Genomic DNA, 20,560 nt, shown 5'->3' on the forward strand with positions numbered 1-20,560 from the left:
CTGCGTTCTTTCTGGATTTGGACAAATTTTGGCCAAAGGGGCTGCCATTCGCCGCTAACAAGACCCTCAGATGGTGCCATATCTGAAAAAATAATGACAGGAGGCTGGACAAATGGTGGTGTTTAGGATGTGCCATCCTGGTATTTCTGAGCAGGCCTATGAAAAAGCTGTTTGCTGCCCACCCTCTAACACTTGCACCCTCATCACCAGAACTTAAAAGTTCTTTTTGCAGGGTAATGTGATGAATTTTTTTATTTATTTATTTTTCACATAATGGCTACTGAACTTCCATTTCAGGAAGGCTTTCCAGACTTCAAAAGATAACTGGTTTGAGGAATATAACTTGGACTGGTTGCCTTGCATGTACCATGGGCCTTTAATTTCTTCTGCTGTGGGGATGAGAAATGGAGGTGTATGCCTGGATTGTTGTTGTTAAGCATGTTCTGCACGGGTTTGCAGACCAAGGCAAAGTACTAAAATACACCCGGCATTAACTACGCAAAGCAATATAATCACTTTCATCCACAAACTGCTCTACTTACAACAACTTAATATACAACACCTAGTTTTATTTTACTAGTATAAGATTATTAATACTTGAGTTACATCAGAAGTCACTATGTCTTACACCATTGTAACTGAAAAATCCTTTACAAAGGACTCATTTTTCTCTCGCATTTCTATTTCATCAACCTGTACATACAATGGATGTGCACAAGCAGGATCGCCTGCCTAAGGCACTGAACATAAATAAACAAATGACAAATATTATTTTATCTCTTTATTTTTTTTCCCCAGAATATTTTAATATTGAAGCCCAAGTTGTTATTTTCAAGGGACAGGGAAAGGGAAAAGGAAAGGGAGAAGAGAGAAGTTACGAAGACAAATTATTTTATTTAATTTATGGTTTTGTGAATGGCCATTTCTGTAGGCAACAAAAGGTTGTTTTCTTAAAAAAAAATAATAAAACAAACAGCACCATTAAAGAAAGCATGATCCCTGAATTCTAAACAAAACACTGTCTCAAAACAAAAAAATTGCTAAAATGCTTGTTTCACCCAGTCACGTCTGGTGGGGTAACAAAGCAAAGTGTAACAGCATTGAACTGTAGCAATCCTGCTGAAACCAACTACACCCCCTTCTGAAGATTCAGAGAACCACTTTCTGAGCTTGTCCTGTGGGAATAATATTTTCTTTGGTAGAGGACTGAAGGAGGGTATTTACTTCACTGAATGCAGATAGAAAAAATATCTATGCACGTTAGGGATCTCCCCAATAAATCTGTATTTCCCATGCATGTTAGGTACGAGTGGATTTCACATTGCTGTTATACTGCAGGAGTAATACTGCCCTATAAAGGCATAGAATGGCTAATGTCAAACAGATGTAAACATTCAGAATACTGACAAAAATAATACATACACACAAAAAACCCTGTACTGAAAATGTGAATCGAGTTAAGTTTCCGTAAAGCAGAAAAAATATTTTACAGCAGTACAAGAGAATTATGGCAACAAAGTAAAGCACTTTTCTTGTAACATTCATGAACAGTACAAATACAACAAAGTTATTCTACGGACTAAATTATTCTTTAACTATCAAATATAGTACAAAGCGAAATATTATGTGCTATAAAAGAAGCAGCTCCTTAAATTAGACTAAAAAAATGCTTTTTTTTTCTTTTCGTTGGTTTTACAGTGACAAAGCATGATGACAGAAGACAACAGGATTTCATAGATTCAGAAACATTCAGCTACACAGGTCCATGATAAATCCACTGAATATTTTGTTGCTTTCCCCCCCAGTGTTCTGCAGAGCCACAGAAGACGAACCGCTGTGCTGCTGCCAGGGGACTGCAGAAGTCATTCAGTGTTCAGAGCAGGGCCGTTCACGTGTGTCAGCTAAAATGATCCCTTTCGGTGACATTTCTCAGCTCATCTTGAGTGTTTATCCTGGTACTTCACCACACTTGGAGAAACTGCTAAACCAGAGGCTACAATAACGACTCTGAAATTGTGCGTGTGTTTACAAGGGGAAGGGGTGCAGCATAAGGTAATTTTACTTCAGAAATTGCATTATAAAGCACCATATGCACCAGCTTAAAAACTGTGCAAGGAATTGCAGGGCCCTGAAAAACCATCTGCACGTTCTGTAGCTTACCCTGACAACATGCACCACCCTCAAGAAGAAAGTCTATAGTACAGAGAATATACCTTTTGCTTTATGGCTCAACCTTTATTTTTGTCTTTTAAATGCTATTTCATGTACTAGACCTCAGCAGATAAAATGCTAATAGGGAGCATCCAATTCACCATTTCTTAATTATTTTTTTAAAACATTTTTTCAAGGGGAGTTTCTGCTTGGAAATTAGTTCAGAACAGAAACACACAAACACATACACTGCAAATGCCCTAACATAATCTGCATATCTCACAGGTATGCAATTAAAACAATAAAGAGGGAGGAAAGAAAAAAAAGAGTGTTTCTCCCTCTCACCCAAAAGTGCTGCTCCAGGGGTAGGAGTCGGGGAACAATTTTGGAGATTATAAAAAAAAAAAAAAAAAAAAAAAGGTAAATTATACATGCTGGACATTGGGACACATACGTACGTACACGCAAACACAGAGCAGTGTGTTCTTAATTAATTCTTTCACCACTTTTCAGTGCATAAACTATTAACACCCCATGGTGCAAACTGCACGGTCATTAGAAAACACAATGACATTGGGCCTGAAACCTGAATAATTAAACAACAAAAAAAGTAATTCAAAATTAACCTCTAAAAGTGATTGTGTTCTTATTGAAGACCAAGGATCATTCTCCCCCAAGCATTTGTGTGATACCAGAATCCAAGTAAGGTTTTCAGTCATACTAGGATTCAGTCAGGCTCCTGTATCACCGCAGTTGCTTTTGAGTATTTTAATACCCTGAAACTATAACCTGTAACAACATTTCATGACTGTTGCTAACTAATTAGTCAAATTTATTCCTGGTGCAACTCCAATGACTCAAGCATGAAAGGAGTGGAAATGCACTATGGAAGAGTTTGGTCAGTTGTGTAATATAACATAGCACCATCCAGTCTAACACCATTTAAAATAGCATTTTATCATGGCCTCATGCATGCAAGTTGCAATCCTGACACAAAAATGACAGTATGACATGAATGAGTTACCTACCACGTTAGTCATGCTCTTATCCTTCGAACAAAGTAAAACTATTTTGTGGCCGGAATTTATTTCTGTATTATGTCAGTCAATACAAGTAGTATTTCAGGATGCAAGTACAAACAAATATTGGCTTATGTGCTGTGGACAGGAAAACCTGAGCTAGAAATACAGATTCCCAGCAGGCTTATATAAACATAGGTTATTAGAAGTCTAAGACTGGTCGCTCTCTTTATTTTAAATAGAAGCATACTACCTCTACCAAGTATAAATACAATGCAATACAATTCTGATACAAAGGCTCCTCAAATATGAATTTGATATGCAGTAATCGACTGCACTCATGCTTACTCACGAGCATTTTCCAGTCACTGTTTTGCCAGCAGCTGGCATAGCACTAGATGCTAATTTTACGTTGTTACCTCAAGTTTTTGCTCGGAGGGTTTATTTTCCTACCAGAAGTCCTGAAAGTGCTGAGAAGCCATTTCTTAACTCACATGTGATATTAAGGAGCACTTTTGTATAGAAAAAATATATTATTGTATCAGCAACAAATTTGTTAGTGTAATTATAAATGGCCTTTGTACCACACAGTGTCAAAAATAATATTGATATGTTGCTAATCACAATAAAAGAGAACATCAAGGTGCACCATAGAGCTTCCTGTGACAGGAATGTGTTGTAGATATTCCAGCTTACTTTTAAGACAATAAATGGCATTTATCATGTTTGTGAAAATGGTCCCACAAAAAAATAAATGTGGTTCCTCCATTCAGTAGAACCTCACTAATATTTACCCATGTCAGGGAGACTGGTTACAATTTATGAATAAGTATGCAAACAAAGATCATATAAAAAAAGTATAGTGTAAAATGTAGCATACTTTTTATTTCCTAAATGTAGCTCCATCATTCACATTAGTATTTCAGAATGCAACAGTAAATGCATCACAAAATTCAAGCAGTATTACATCTCACACATTCTTACTACATTGCTCTCTGAAAATCGTGGAAGGAAAATCAGTTTTCTTGAGCAGACTGTAAGGTCTTTGGATTAGTGAGGTTCTACTGTAATGGTAAAAATAACATTTCTCTCTCATGCTGACATTTGGACAGACCTAACCGCATACTGGCAGATGGATGACTTGCACTCCACATTTTGTGTTCTTGAAGTGGGAGTAAAAAAACCCAAGGTATTTTCATCTCCCCAGCAACCGCATGTGCTTTATCCCTTTATAATATTTTCCTTTTAGGTGAATAGGGTCCCAAAACTATCTTTTTTCTTCTCTGCTGTTATGGTGGCTAGCGCATCTGGAATGCAGCTATAGTCCTGAATGTAAATACAGTACTGGATAAATACTGAAGGTTACTTTAAAGATGCAGTATCCCTTTTAAAACTGAATTTTTGCTTCCAGATTTCTGAAAGGTAGAATAAGGGGTCTGAATTCCTTTGAGATAAAAAAGTCAGTGTTGTAAGTAATTCTAAGAGTTACTTTAAATGGCAAAACTCTGAGATGTTGTTTAAATACAGTAACTCACATGACAGGAAAAACAACTGATAATCTAATATTCAAGCAATAAGCAATTAGAATCTTTTCTTCTTCATTTGTCATAAGAACACATCATTTTTAGGCCACAGAAAGGCTAAAACATTCAGAACCTATTACGTAAGTCTGACCCTGCAGATATATATATACATAGATATATATATTTGGGACTGACAATCTAGTGGGCAGATTACAGAGACAAATACAAATAAAGAAAATTTGAGTGGGAAACAGGAAGAGAGAACAGGTTTCTAATCCCCAGTAGAGAAGTTACTTTCTCCAGACTCTACTGAACCCAATGTGATTCCAGTGTTGGTCCCACAACCTATCACATATACAGGTCTTTCTCAGGGAATCAACTAGAAGAGTTGAGTAAAATTTGAGTTCCATAGTCCCTGGCAGGCATGTAAGGAAACTCCTCTAATAAACTAAATACCTCTTTTTTTTTTTTTTCCTTTCTTTTTTTTTTTTTTTTCCTAGGTGAAGTGACAATATTTCAGCCCTAGATAATGAAAGTCAATTGAAGAAAACAATCCTATCAGTAGAAAAACTGCAAACTGATTTAGAAGCTACAATGGCCGATATCCCACACCTCAACACTACCCCACTCAAAACAGTCACTATTCAGTGTGTTACTCATTCTGCATAGTTACTCCACTTTTTGCAGAGTTATTTGTCCACCGATCTTTAACCTGCAGTTTGTTTCAACTATCAAAAAGTGGAGAAAAAATGTGCTGCACTTTGTGCAAATAAATAGAAGCTACGAATGACATGCATTAACGCCTTTTTTTTTTAGCACTGCAAGAGAGCTCATAGGAGCTTCAGTAACAAGGTTATCTTTTGAAACTACTTCTACAGGTTTCCTCTTCTTCCCAGAAAATGGCACTCAGGCAGGAATAACTAAAGCATGTGGAAGAAAAAAACCCCAACAATTAAAAAAAAATAATCAATCAACTAATTGCAAACCATTAGCGGCCTACACTGCTCCAATTTCTCCGTTCTTTTGTCCTGAGCTCCCATGCTGATAAGGGATACTGCACCTTTGATTCAGTTCCTACCGTACAACCAGACAAGCTACACACAGTTTGGAAGGCCCTATGCAGTCATCATGACAGAAGGCTCCGCAGCCTTTGCACACGATCATGGCTTTCAGCCTGCAAGAGCATTTCAGTTCCAGTTCATCGGCATTGCTACTGTCAGCAAATTTCTGAACCGGGATCTGCACGTTCTGGTTAGACAGGCCTGTGGCAGCATTTGAGCCACTTCCTAGAATCCCAATCGATTTCTCAATTGCAGATGCCGCCCTTTTGAAACTTGTGCTACCAAAGTGTATTGTTGGATAATTTCCACAGAGCTGCTGCTGTTGCTGCTGCTGCTGCTGCTGCTGCTGCTGCTGCTGCTGCTGCTGCTGCGGGTGCTGCGCCTGTACTTTCTGAGCAGCGAGCTGGGTAAAAGGCTTCTGTGGCTCAGGGAGTAAATAGGAAGAGAAATCTGCATTTTTTAATGCAAATGCTTTTAACTGTTCTTTCACGTCATTCTGATCATAGGAAGCTTGTTTCATGCCCAGTTCGCAGCTGCTGCTTAAACCTTCCTCAAAAGAAATAGGTTCCGATTTTATATTGCTACAGATGCTTGCTGGCTGAGGCCAACTAAGTCTTTTAGTGGTTTCCATAGTAACTGTCGGTTGTTTTTGATCAGAGGGGACTTCTGCATTTGGGTGAGGCGGGGGAGGGGGCGGCAGGGGCAGAGGAGGAGGGGGGGGATGCACTAACGTTTTAGTCTGCAGAGTCTGAGAGGCACTGGCAATGTCATCACCTTCCTTAATTTGAATATTAGGGGAAAACACACTTCCTAGCCTCAGCTGGTGAGCTGCTGTAGAAGAAATATTCACGTCTCCCAAGCCCTTCTGTTCCAGGTGTCTGCTAAAAGCAAATGCGCTGCAGCCGGGTGGGCCTTTTGAAGTAGTTTGCAACAAAGCTGCTGTAGGAATGGGGCCTCTTGCAGCCATGGACATTTGGTAAAAATGCTGTCTATGTGAGGTACTAGCTTCTGCATGAAAGCTGCCATTTTTATCAACATGAAATAAGCTCTGCTGGAAACTGCATGAAGGCAACGGCCTCTTCTGCTGCTTGATCTCTGGGCTGTGAGCGATCCGGCTCTGAATGGCATGTTTGTTCAGCCACTCCTGCTTAAATAGCTGGCCATGCCCTAGCTGATTCATGCTGGAACTAATTACACAAGGAGCCACTTTAACATCTGTGTCCATTGACACCTTCCCAGGTTCACATTTAATTTGAGCATGTTCCCCTACAGTCCTGGCCATCCTCTTTTTCGGATGGTTTTCACGCCTTCGGATTTGTAGCGGGGCTATGCTGCCTGCTGTAAATCCTTTACCATCTGGATTAGGAGAGCTGGAAGGATGTTCAACAATATTTCTCTCGGACACTGCTGTTTTACATACTGAGGTAGTTTGCAAAGGCAAGGGAAGCCTGTTAATTTCTAGTTTGGCTCCTGATCTGGGCTGCGGCAGCACTTTCTCTAAAGGCAGATTGCCTTGCAGTAACTGTGTCACCAAAGGATTGTTGGCCTCCACTGACGACAAGCGACAGCCAGGGCCTCCGGCACTGGTGACTCTCTTTAGGGTTTCTGTTGTCAGGGACAGGGAGTCTTCCATGGAGTCCGCGATGGATGTCTTGGAGGTCTGCGGTGGCTGCGCACTCGTGGCTATTTCTGCAGTCTGGGCAGGCATTTCAGGTCCTGTAAAATCCTCGGTGTCCATCCTGAAGCACTTGTCAGACTCATTAGCTTCCGATTTAAGAGGAACAGCAATGCTCGTCAGAAGACTCCTGGATTGCAGCTCTGACATTTGTGTGTAACTGGAAGGTTCGGTTTTGACATTTTTTAAGCAGTTTTGCTCTGCATATTCCTTATGCTTACCGGAGTTAAGATGGCTGACCACTGGCTGGTCTGTACTCATTGCCTCTTCATCATGCCAACAAATTCTATTGTTAGCGCTATACTGACTGGCACAGGCAGCATCTGCTTCATTTTTCAGTGCTGAAGGACCTCTTAATTGCTCAGTAAAACCTTGGCTGGGAGTAACCACCTCAATTAATTTGTCTTGAGGAGCAAGAGGCACTTCTCGAAGACTTGAACAACCTGCCTGCAAGTTCTTGCTGTCTTGCTTTGCTGTGATGGTGATAAAGCTGGAACTGTGCTCAAGGCTTTCATTGGAGACCACTTCAGGCCTGCTTATGACAGACACCTGAGGACAGGCTATACTTTGTAAGGCAGCTTCTGTCCTTACAGGTCTGCTCTGCAGGTCAATGCTGTTCTCTGCATTTTCAACAGAAGAAGAAAGTGACAGACTGGAATTCAGATTTGTAGTGTGGTCAACAATGACTTTGCAAGGAATAGACCTATTCATGGCAGTTTGTGTAAAGCTCACTGGCTGAGATTTACCAGAGAGATCCAGTCGGTTTCGTGCTCCAGAGCTTTTTTCTAAGAGATCAGCATTTAATTTAGTAGTATTATTATCATAAGAGCTTATTGTCACCATGTTACCAGTAAACATTGAAATGGGTGGCCTTGCAACAGCATCTGCTACTGCAAGGGCCTCACTGCAACTTAAAGCTGACCTAACAGTAGTGTGAATGGAGACAGTGCTTTGTTCGTTACACCCAGTTATGGCTATCTTATCAGAAGAAAATCTGTTGGTAGTCCCCACCGGGGGAATCAGTACAGAACTACCAGAGAGATGATTTGGCAAGTTATTTGCAATAGATGAAGCTGGCACAGTGGCATAATGACTGGAGACTGTGTTATTCACATTGTTACTTGGTATCGGCAACCTTTTGTCATCGATGGCATTTGGTAAGACTGTACTGTCTATGGAGACTGGTACATTACTGTTATCAATACATTTTGGTCCAATGGTTATGCATGGAGTATCAGCCCCTTGGATGGTTTTCAGCATATTTATATTACAAGCTGAAACTGCTGTGTTTGCACTGTCAACAGACATTAAAACAGAGGATTTATCAACAGAACTTGCAAAAGAAAGTTCTTTAATTGCTCCAGACATAGCAGTGCTGCAAACAGACACAGAGACTGAACTTTTATTATAAAGCACTGGCACACCGTTACTTTCAGTAGAGGTAGATGAAATAATTTTCTCACACAATTGTGGCATAGGTATATTTTCATCAGAACTGTGCACAGATATCTCAGTAGCAGTTTCTGGTAATGTAGCTGTGTTAAGTGACTGCTGCAATAAAGTCGTAGTCTCACGGTGATGAGCAGACTTGTTGCTAGGGGACCTGCAGTTAGGATTAACTATAATGACACCAGTAGAACCTTCAATCTTTGTGTCAGCAGAAGTTGGTATCTCCAGCGATGAGGTACTTTCCTTTGAGCTGAACTGCGACTTTGGTTCTTTATTAGTCTGCAGTAAATGAGCTCTGGCTTGATGCTTTGCAAAGAGCTTGGCTTTTGTTTGCTCCTTGATGTGTGCCAGTGTTCTTGTCTTCCCACCTTCGCATGGGGTCCCCATTGCTCCAGAGACAATGCTCGCAGCTGCTGCCACGGCTGCTGCAGCTGCAGCTTCTCTTTGGGCTCTTGCTTGCTGAGCTCTTGCTTTGATATCTGCAAGAGTTCTAGCCCCAGTGTTTCTCCCACTGCTGACCGATGTACTTGGGGAAACTCGAGGTTCTGGTTTAGAAACAGGCTGGCTCTTGATGATAAAAGGTGGTCCAATTTTTGAAAGCTGAATCTGAAGGAAAAAATAAACACCAGTAATTTTAATGAGATCATCAACTTGCTAAAATCACCAGCTATCTCTTAAAGGGTCAGAGAAATGAAATGAAGTGAATTACTGTTCAGTGCAGCTGGACAGAAAAATGCTAATAATTAATGATATTTACACTTCAGTATTTTATCATCCTCCAGCATGAATAACTGATACCTGTACTAGCCTACTCATGCTGATCCTTCTGACAGGAAGAAAGATCGAACTGGATGACAACATGATGCTTATCTGATATAATTTGTCAGACCTGTTTTACATGCAGTGTATCTAACTGAGAAGATCAACAAGCCTAGTGCAGTGACACTGGAAAAGAGCCTACAACTAAAGAGAAATGCTACCAATGTGTGAAAAAATAACAACGATCATGTAGTCTCTGGTCTCCAATGACTAAGCCATAGGAACAGCCTGTCTTTCGCTTATATACCAAATAACAAATCTTGCCTTTAGATAGGATATAGCAGTGTCTCCAGTGAGCCTGTTTTTCATGTTACACCACAAAGCACTTTAGAGTAATGGTATAAAAGAAGTGAACCACCAAACAATATGCCTTTCCCTTCCTCGCTCACAATTCCAAGAGACTCACTTTAGTACATCACTGGGATACCTTCTGTACTACTGCATTTCAAAAATGAAATCCTCAAACCTATAAATATTAAAAACGCAAATTTTAAAGGTTTAAATACCTAAAAATTTCAGCAAAATAGTAACTTCTAAAATCGCTGGGATTACTATTATGTTTCCAATTAGGCATATCTGTTTACAGGATTAGAGATTAAGAGTCCTGGGACCACTTTATAACTCATACAGTCTCTCAGAATACCCAGAGGTTGGCAAAAAACATTTGAGTTTCTAATGGGCATGTTTACTGGCTGTTCGCACTAACAGGACTTGGTGATTAATGCTGCAACTTCTCTTCTGAAAGGACCTGAGAAGAAAATTAGGTAGTATTTGTAGAAAAAGTTGTCATAAGGTATGATGGGAATGACAGGAGAACTGGGATTCTTTTTCCTATTTTAATTACAAAGGATAGGGGTTTGTTGGTGAGATGACCCAAGAGCCAAATATTTGCTACACAAAAACCATACTAGAATTGATTGCCCAAAATTAAATGCTTGCCATTTTTTCAGTATTCTCATTCACTGGCTGGAGGTTTCAGGAAGACTCAATTCTTAAGACTAGGCAAGACTGACAGAATCTGATTTTCCGTAAGAGATCAGTGGAAATCAGTATTAAGATGGTACTGTGAGATATAACCATTTATATAACCATACACCTTTATGCTGGTCTGAAGGGCTGGAATACTTCACTTTTCCTAGCAGTTAAATTTTTGGCTTATAAATAAACACTTGTGCCTAATATTATTAGGCTTTAACATTTATGTGAACATATTTTAAAGAATATCACAAACTCACAATTACTTCAAAACATTTTGCTTTGTGTTTCTGTAGCAGCTTTTTTTCAGTTTCCCCTTTGCATCACCAGAACTGCTAAAGCTCTAAGTGCTTGATTATTTTTATTATTATAGTCATGACCTTTTTTTATTCCCTAGTGATCTATTTTCCTTTGTGCTTACAGAGTGACTGGAATTTATTAGGCTACACAGAGACTTTCCAAATATCAAAGAATATCACTACAGTCAGAATGGGCTAACTTCCAATTGCATCACTGCTCATAAAAATAAATTAAGTTGAAATATGCTGCCGCACTAGTGATTAAAACAGTTAGCCTATTTGCCCTCCTGGCCATATTAACAATGTTCAGTGACTGCAGCAGTTAAAAATAAATGCACAAAAGGGCATTTCTGAATAATCAGGAACTAATATTGCAAAGTCAATGGCTTCAGCAAAATGGATCTAAAACTTGGCTAGTGTCATCATGTACAAAAACAGTCAAAATGCTGAGCCTATATACAACTAAATCTATAGATGCAGGTGTTAGAAAAAACAAAGCTTTCAACTGAAATTTGCTTCCTTACATAGCAGAATGATAGAAATAAAAGTGTTTGCCTAGTTGGTGTTCTTTTTTTACTTTTTGCTTTGCCATTAACAGAGACGTAATGATTAGACACTTCCCCCTGACAGCCAGGTCCCTGTTTCCAGTTAATTCTACAAGGAAATCTTATACTTCAGGCTACCCCAAGCCTGAGTGCAATGGCTTGCAATGGCATCTTCAACTGTTCTGATTCTAGGTTCTCTTGCTGGATTAAGGCACTGGTTGTTTTTCTTAGTATTGGTTATGGTAATATGTATTATTCATGCTTGATGGAGAAGTCATCTGCAGGAGAACAAGCAGATAATACAGTTGTGCAATTAGAAAAACAAGTCGCACTGCGTAAATGATGGGGAAGCTCTTGAATTAGATTAAGCCATACATCCTGGAAAACTTTCCCTCACACAAAAGCAATTTCGTAGCAAAGACTCTGATTGAACAACTATAGGTATATCTATAGCAAAAGTAATTTTGCATGGTAGGAATGTAATAGTAAAGTGAAACCATCAGTACTAACACCCCTCACACCTTCACAAAAAATACACCTATGCGCTGTGTCTGTATGTCGTCAGTAGGAGAGAGATAATAAATGTTTAGTTTCCAAGTCAGCCTATTTATCCATTACTTTACCTTAAGGGGTGGAACTCGGGGTTCTTCTCTGGGTGGCTGATCTTTATCAGGTGGACTTGTTGATGAAGCAGTACGGTTGGGCTGATCATCATCTATTCTAGCTCTCTTCTCTTTACAGATTCCAAAACTGTGCTGTTCTGCGGTCTTCCTCTTTGGGATCTCTGGGTCTCTATCATTCCTCACTTCGGGTGATTTTGTGGGTTCTAATGACTTGGAAGAGTGTGAACTCTCTAGACGGCTTTGGGTGCTGCCTGTTAGCTTGTGAGATTTACTTCTGCACACTTCAGAGAATGTAGCTTTCTCTAGAGATGAGGTATATAGTTTATCATGTGGCTTTGATGGAAGCAATTCAGTATTTTTGCCAACTGATCCTTCTGATAAGACAGCTACCTCTGATGGCAAGAGTGTACCTTTCTTGTCACCTCTCTGCTGAACACTGTGATTTTTAATTTTGATCACCTCTGGAGGAGAGTGTTCTGGGATGGATGCAATGTAGGATTTCTCAATTTCAGAATGTGACTTACATGGCTGATGACTGAGGTTTTTGCTTTGGGGCTCTTCCAATACTGAAGTATCAGGTATAATTGTTAGTGGACAAACCTTTATATTTTCAGGGACACTCTGAAGTTGCTTTGGCTGAACAAGATTCTCTTCTTGAACCACCTTAGGAATGGCAGAGCTTTCTTCTTTCAAAGTGGGAAGGGAGTCTTCCAACAAACACGGTGATTTCCTTTGTTGCAGAATAAGTCTTTCATTGCTTGGGGAATTAGAAACAGGAGATGTCTCTGATGGAAGAGGCAAACTATTTGCCATGGAAGTTTCAGAAGTTAGAAGAACAGAAGATACTGAAGATGTTTCTGATGTTAAAGGCAAATCAGACATCGGAGATGTTTCTGATGTTAAAGGTAAATTAGAAGCTGGTGATGCCTCTGATGTTAAAGGTAAATTTGACATCAGAGATGCTTCTGAGGTTACAGGTGAGGTGGACATTGGAGAGATTTCTGACATTAAAGGCGTGTGCAAGTTTTCATCACTGGCCTTTTGCTGAATATCACCTTCAATGTTTTCAGTACTGGACACTTCAGATGAGCAAGCTGTTTCAAGAGATGCTGGAGTACAGGGTTCCTCTGAAGTCGACTGAGTGTCTCCTCCAGGAGAGGCAATACAAACACATGGTCCTTCTGGACTTCCAGAGGAAAAGGAAGTTTCAGAAATACAAGCATTCTCAGACAACTGTTCCTCAGGGTCACTTTGAAGCTCCATATCCACCGCAATGCCTCCACCAGTGAATAAGGAGCCTTCCAAAGCAGCACTTTGCATTTCTGGTGCAATTAGCTCTTTTGCAGACTCAGAATCCTTCTCTGCTGTATCACTGACAGAGTTTGTGGATGAAGCTGATTGTGCCGGTGATACGCAATCCTCCAGCTGATCTATCACAACTGACATCTCCTCCTGAGGGCATTCTGACTTCAACTCCACTTTAATTTCAATGTGAGATACAGTATCAGTTACATCATTCATCATGACACAGGACTCAGTGCTGTCTGCGAGCTGTACTGCCGCTGCTTCTTCATTTGTGCCAGCTGGACTTACTGACTCCTCAGAAAACTCAACATGTTCTGTTTTATGGTTCTCCTCCTGGCATTCACAAATACTTGTCTCAACCTCTTCAGCAATCTCCTCCTGAATGAGTGATTCTTCAGGTATCAGGATATCCTCTGAGTCTGCCGTTAGATCCTTGACAGGAACCTGTTCCATACTACAAAGAGGTGGACAATAATCTCTCTCTGGTAAAGGTGCAATTTTAGCACCTTTCTCTTCTTGGTCCTGAAAGGTTGCCTGCTTAGAAGGACCAGGTGTGCCAGAAGATCCACACAAAGAATTGCTCTCATCTTCATTGTTCTGCACTGCAGTGAGTTTCATTGATTCCCCTCTTGACATTCCCAGTCTAAATAAAAACATACAACATTAAAGAGGCCTTTTCCTCACAGACATGGTAAAGGATTAAGTTCATCTTTCTCACCCATATCTTTTATTAACAAAAAGGACATATTTTCCAGTTTAAAATAGTGGTTTGGTTAAGTGGTGGTTGACTAATTTATATATGGTTTTATATATTTTGGAAACCTAACTACCCAGATTTTCTCACCAGTGTTAAAAGATGAGAGTATATTTAAAATAAGTAATCTATTACTCATTATTTAACTATTTGGTACTTCAATGAAAAAAGCAAGCTACACAGGTTCACCACGACTCATATTTTGTTTAAATCTGTTTGGTTTTATTTTTTCTTTAAGTAACAGCACCACAATGCAATACTAACATAGCATGCATTGCAGAAGAAAGGAACAACTATATCTTCTTCTATCAGTAACAGTTCTAAAGGAAATACCTTTTTTTCTCCTACACCTGCATTTAGGGTCCACACCGCTAGCCATATGGCTTAATTGCTGCACTTTAAAGAAAAAGCTGCACCTAAAACTAGTAAGGCAAATCATAAATCATGCATTTCAGTTTTGTAATTTGACAGTTCTTTCAAATTTATTATGAAAATCAAAGTAACTCCATTTTGGCCTTAGTTTACAACTCAAGAGTCAATTATAAAGATCTCAGTTGACAGCTTGTATGCTTTTGCTCCATTCTTTCAGCAAACTAAATAATTCATTTAATATAAAACACATTCCTGAATAAACTGATTTATGTATATGCTATTCACTCAATTTCACTATAATTAAAGAGAAGTTTAACATTCTTTAGAGACACATATTTATAATCTATGCTTTTTTTCTCAGGGATGAAGTGCAAAGGAACCATTCCTACATATACTTCTCAACATTTTCTTACCTTTGGCCCTGAAAATATTAGTGTAAAAGAAGTTTTATTACTTCAACAGAATTAAAAGAACCCACAACAAAACAAAACAAAAGCCAAGGGCTGAAAAAAATGGTTATTTCAAAAAGTGTCTGTGCTCTGACATCATCATTTCCTTCTAAGTACAGTGGAAGTACAGGTGTTCAGCATCTTTAGTAAGATTTTCCAAGCAGACTTTGTGCCTCAACAATTCCATAATAGTAGAAAACACACAAGAGCTTAGTTGGAGGCCTTGAAAGGAATTTCACGTTCTTAAGGATCTTCTAATCTAATTAACAGAAGTTTGATTTCTGTTCTCATTTTAATCAGGAAACAAAGAATTGTATGAAAGTAAGCGAGCATAAAAGATATTCAGAAACAATGGAAGCAAGATAACTTGTTAGTGTGCAGCCAGAGGATATAAAGATCACAAAGGCTCATGTATATAGAAGTACAGAATAAACATGTAAAAACCCACAATCTGTGGTTGCATATTTTAAAAATACTGAACAGATGCATTACAGTGATAGCTGTAAATGCACGAGGGTAAAAAAGAAAAAAAAAAAAAAAAGAAAAGAAAAAAGAAAACCAAAGCAGCCTGGAATTGGTACGTCAAAAAGCACTCTCACAGTAATTATTAACATTGCTTACTACTAGTCGCTTAATATGCACAATGTCTCCCCATTCGATCAAAAGGCTGAGGAAGGATCCTCTAGAGAGCAATTCACAACAGCCAATTTTCATCTTCCATACTGAATGCATTTCAGAAAATGTGTTTTTCTTCTATATAGACTATAGGTTCCCTGTATAGTCAAAGTTTAGGTGAGTGAAGTTTAGTTATGCAGGTTTAGGTGAATAACTTCCTTCCTCTAAAATTCCTCGTGCAAGTGAGCAAAAGTTGTCTCAGGAAAATGAGGAGAGGAAAGAAACCCACTACATTACTAAAAACTGAATCACTGGTCTATTTTCCTTAGCTAGCTTACATCACAAAAAGATATTGCCTGATGGTTATCTTTATGGAATGAAAATCGGCAAAGGAATGAAGGACAGGATAAAGGTGAATGCAACTGTCACATGGGCAATACACAAATACAAACATTCTAGTAACATACTGAAGAAGAAGTAGTGTAAGAAAAAAAGGATAATCAGCAATAAAATTTAGAGGAGGTCTACCCAAAATTAAGCCTTTGATTTAGTGAGCTGGCAGTACTACTCTGACAGGTAACTTTCAGTGGAAAAAGAAATGACAATATCGACATAATAGAGTATAACCCTTGCAATCCTGGGTCAAGAAGCCAGAAGAATGTGGATTTCTGGCAAAACAAATCAGTTGATCTTAAGAAAAATGATTGCAGAATGAAGTTTTTGGTTTTTAAAGTAAGTCAGAAAGAGGAAAAATGAACAACCATGAGGAAGTGGAAAGAAAACATAAATGGATGGAAGTAAACTACAACGGACAGTCCCATGATAAACAGCCTGGGTGCAGATAAGAGCAAATGTAAGAAACACAATGTGTAGAGCCAACATGGAAGAAGCACTCTTAAAGCCTCTGAATGCCATGAACTGGGGAGTGTGTAAAGATGTTTACAAAGATTCTGCATCTATTAATGGTCCTTCTTTAAGTATAAGGTGAAACCTGAATTTATTTATGGAATATCAAAAGATCAAAGTAACCGAACTCAGAGCAAAAATACCACATTTACAGTAAAGTGAGCAAGTCAGACTGCAAGAGAGATTCATTTTACAGACAGTACATGTGAGAAATAGCTCAGGAAGCCTTCAAAATCTACTCCTTCAGTTGAACCAACATAGCTGAAAAGAGACAAAGCCCAATCATAATCAAAAGAAGTTTAAAAACCAAAGTGAAAAAAGGTGAGAACTTACACTGGGTAGAAACTATAGCAAAAGCTACCATCCAGTCAGTAAATAATGAGAAAAAGTACTTAGATCTGGCCAACCAGCAAAGAAGCAGAATCTGCCTACACAAGAAGAATGCAAGTGAAACCATGCAAGAGCTGGGGAAAGGGCAGGGGGGGCAGATTCAATACCGTAGTCAAAATGGAAAGTATGTGCAATATGACATTTGGCATAACAATGTTGATGTCAGGAACCTATCAACCCAAATGACATGTATCACTGCAGACTGAGTAATTATCTGCCAACTATTATAGTGTCCAGCATTCACCTAGCACGGCAGGACTGCTGGCTCTGTAAAACTATGAGTATCACTCTCGGTGCATGTGACAGTCATTTGTGACTGAAGAACAGACTTCAGCTACAGTGAGGTGCTCATGTTTTGCTGGTACTAAACTACTTCTTGTGGAAAGCCCTATGCCAATATCTTACATAGCCCTTCATGTTGGTAACCAACTCATCTCTTGACATGCATAATGAAAACCCATTATGTTCCTAATTTTAAAACCTAATTAATATTTTTTGATACTAAAGGGATCAATATCTGGACTACACTGAGGTCTCAAAGCTGCTAAGTAAGAAATTAAGCACTTGACAATAAGAAAGTCTGACATATTAAGAACCTAGAATTTCCCGTATATGTAAGGATAAAGTGGTGTAGAAATAGCATTCACACTGGGAGAAAGCACCTAGCAAGAATGTGTAAAACATATTAAAATGTATCTGTCCATTTGCCATTTGCTGCCTTGTTTTCACTACATTTCCCAGTGGTCCAAGGCAGTGGATTGTGAGAAGCGGCACTGTTACTGCAGAAACAACTCAGTTAATGCCTTAATCTTTAATCACTTAGATGAAGGGTTCCCTGTGCCCTGGATTTCCTAAGTAAAAAACATCTAAAACCAAAACTAAGACATCTCATGTGACGCTGATTCCCATGGCACATTTTTTTCTGCCAAATATTATGTGTAAATTCCATTAAAACATACCTGGAAATAAAAAAAATAGATCAGTAACTTTTAAAAAATAAATGTATAATAATTAACACTTTTAATACTTATTAGTTTTAAAAACAGAGATGTAATTCTAACTATTGATGTTTAATGGCTGTTTAAAGCCATTTTTAAAAGGAAGACTCTTGGATGTTAAAGAGATGTGAATCTCCTTAAATTTTGATTTAAAAAAACCCTGAATATAAGAACTGAACCTTCAGCTGCTGCAGAATACCAGTTCTGTACCATCATCAATGAAATTGTGCTGACTCACCCCAGTTGTGCACCTGGAGTGTGTACCTGGAGTGAATTAATTTTAGTCGGTTAAGGGTACTTACTTATTCTTTGCAGCTCACTTCTAAAATTAGACTAGTCATTGTCACATTCATTTGTCTCTAGCCAATACTTGTTCTATGTCCTATATTCTGCTCCAACAAATGGCCATCTCAGTCAAACAATAAAAAATGCCATTTGATTTTAGAAACTTTCTAACTAGCTTAGAAAAAATAAAATAAAAACATACTACAAAAATATCTTTACAGGTCTTCTAGTCTGTAGAAGCTGTATTTATATTTTGCAGGAGGGAGGAATTGCCCTAATGCCATCTTTTAAAAGCTAATTAGAAAATACTCGCATGCTTAAGCCTTGTGTCTTAAGCTGTCCTTTGAATGAATTTTTATGGATGAGTTATGAACCTTTAAAAATGTAATTGTAATGCAAGTGCAGACACACCACTATAATTCAACCCACGACTTCTTAAACTGGGGAATGACTGCCTTTGATAACTCCTTTATTAAGTTTTACAGCATATGATCGTGCTATGTGAAGCAGAGAATTATATTTTTATTTCCTCCTAAAAGAAAATAAAAAAACCACTTTTATTTGCTTCAATACTTACTTTTCACCATAAAACCTTTCAAAGAATTTTTCTTTCCAAGGTTCTGTTTTCTTTTCCTTTTCAATCTCTTGTCTGATGCGCAACTGCATTTCTGGTGTAAATTCTCCTAAAAAACAAATACTAATATATTGAATAAAAGTTGTCAAGGATTAGCTTAATATGGGTAATTATAAATCACAGATAAAAAGATGACATGCGGTGATTTCTGTGACAGTCATCCAACATTTCCAAAAGAAAATAATGAAAAGCAAAAGTGAATGTGACAGAAAGATTTAATTTACCATGTAACATAAGTATTTTAAAAGTACATTAGTGGGATTTAGTTGTGTGCATCTAGGTTTCCAAGGCTGGCAGTGATGAAAATGCTTGGATTCTTTTTTTTAAACTGTTCAAATAAGGTGCCACAAGCAAGCTGTAAAAATGTACACTAAATTCAAAATGGAATCACCAATTTTTCTTTTGCTGAATTACTGGTCTAATACCACTTTCTATTCTTTCTATAAGTATTTCTCAAATGTAGAAAAAGAGAAATTCTTCATAAAAACAATTAACCTTTGGTAAATCTGAGAACAAGTAGAGAGTTACCTTCTGCCAATCGCTGTTTCCACCCTTGTGCTGCGTATGCAAAGAATTCATTATTTAGAGCAGAACTACTGAGGCGCAAAACTCCATCACTTCCCATCTAGAAAATAAGCCGATGGTAGCAGAAGATAGTGTCAGAAATCACATAAAACCAGAGTTCCAATTAAGGGAAATGGGGAGGGATAGGGAGTGGGAGTAAGAAAATGACCTACTACTACTAAAACAGTATTTTCATTATAGTCATTACTGCAAATGCAAGTGGGCATCAGCATGCTCTCTTCAGTTATCAGTATTACTGATGATAACTCAGTTTACAACTGATTGATGTGTTTTAATCACAGCCCTCTATCTCGAGCGTATGTCTAGAGCTATTGTACACAATCAAAAATCAGGACCATCATTATACTTGTGCATCTGCCTGAAATACAGTACAAAACAAATTAATTAAATGTAATGAAGACAGTAACTTTGCTGTTTCTAAACAAACCTAACACTCATGTTAGCTAATAGGCTGTACTGGCAGAAGAGTGGATGACAAGTAACCTTAACAAAATAACTGGTGTAAATTCAGCACTAAAACTAAGAACAGCTATACACATAATTTTACAGGCACCAACAGTGAAAACTGCGGAAGAACATAAAATTTTTTTTTCTTTCAACATTTGTCAAACATTCAATAATAAAACACCATTAAAAGTCTTAACAACAGTATTATCTACAATAACTTTTAAAAGTAATCCAACTATTGAGCTTTCTTTTACCATAAAGCTTAACACTTATTTCCAGGTTGCGAAGCTACATCTGACTACTGAAGGAATTCTAATAACTGAAAAAAGTAATTCTATAAACCAGATTAGCAGTGGGTATCACTCTAGCATAATTAATAAACAGACAATAAAAACAAACTAGCAAACAGAGAAAGATGGGAAACAGCAGAACAGTTAATGTTGCTAGAACACTCTCACTATTTAACATCCTTTAAGGTAACTAAGAGATAAATGTTCGATAACACCATTTGTGATCTACCAGCACATTTTCTAGCATGTTATACACACATTTTAGTGACGTAACACCCCTTAATTCTCGGTGCTTGTTTCAAACTGGAGCCAGAAAGGAGACATGTCAGAAACTTTAAATGATATTCAGCTGTATGTCCCTCGCTAAGCTCTGTATTTCACTGATAATAGT

General features: G+C 38.3%; 1 protein-coding gene across 3 annotated transcripts in view; it reads right to left on the minus strand.

The window, feature by feature from the left end:
• Positions 1–360: 360 nt before the first annotated feature.
• The window catches only part of ASXL3 (ASXL transcriptional regulator 3), a 132,915-nt gene continuing 112,715 nt past the window's right edge, over positions 361–20,560 (minus strand). For all 3 annotated transcript variants that reach the window (XM_056332551.1, XM_056332549.1, XM_056332550.1), the window contains 4 exons: positions 19,376–19,472; positions 18,791–18,896; positions 12,140–14,087; positions 361–9,484 (listed from right to left, as the gene is read on the minus strand). In XM_056332551.1, the coding sequence (XP_056188526.1) occupies positions 5,768–9,484; positions 12,140–14,087; positions 18,791–18,896; positions 19,376–19,472 (5,868 nt within the window). In that variant the 3' untranslated portion in view covers positions 361–5,767. The remainder of the gene's footprint in view (positions 9,485–12,139; positions 14,088–18,790; positions 18,897–19,375; positions 19,473–20,560) is intronic.

Source organism: Falco biarmicus, chromosome 3, assembly GCF_023638135.1.
Source record: "Falco biarmicus isolate bFalBia1 chromosome 3, bFalBia1.pri, whole genome shotgun sequence".
In the NCBI taxonomy this organism is placed as follows: domain Eukaryota; kingdom Metazoa; phylum Chordata; class Aves; order Falconiformes; family Falconidae; genus Falco; species Falco biarmicus.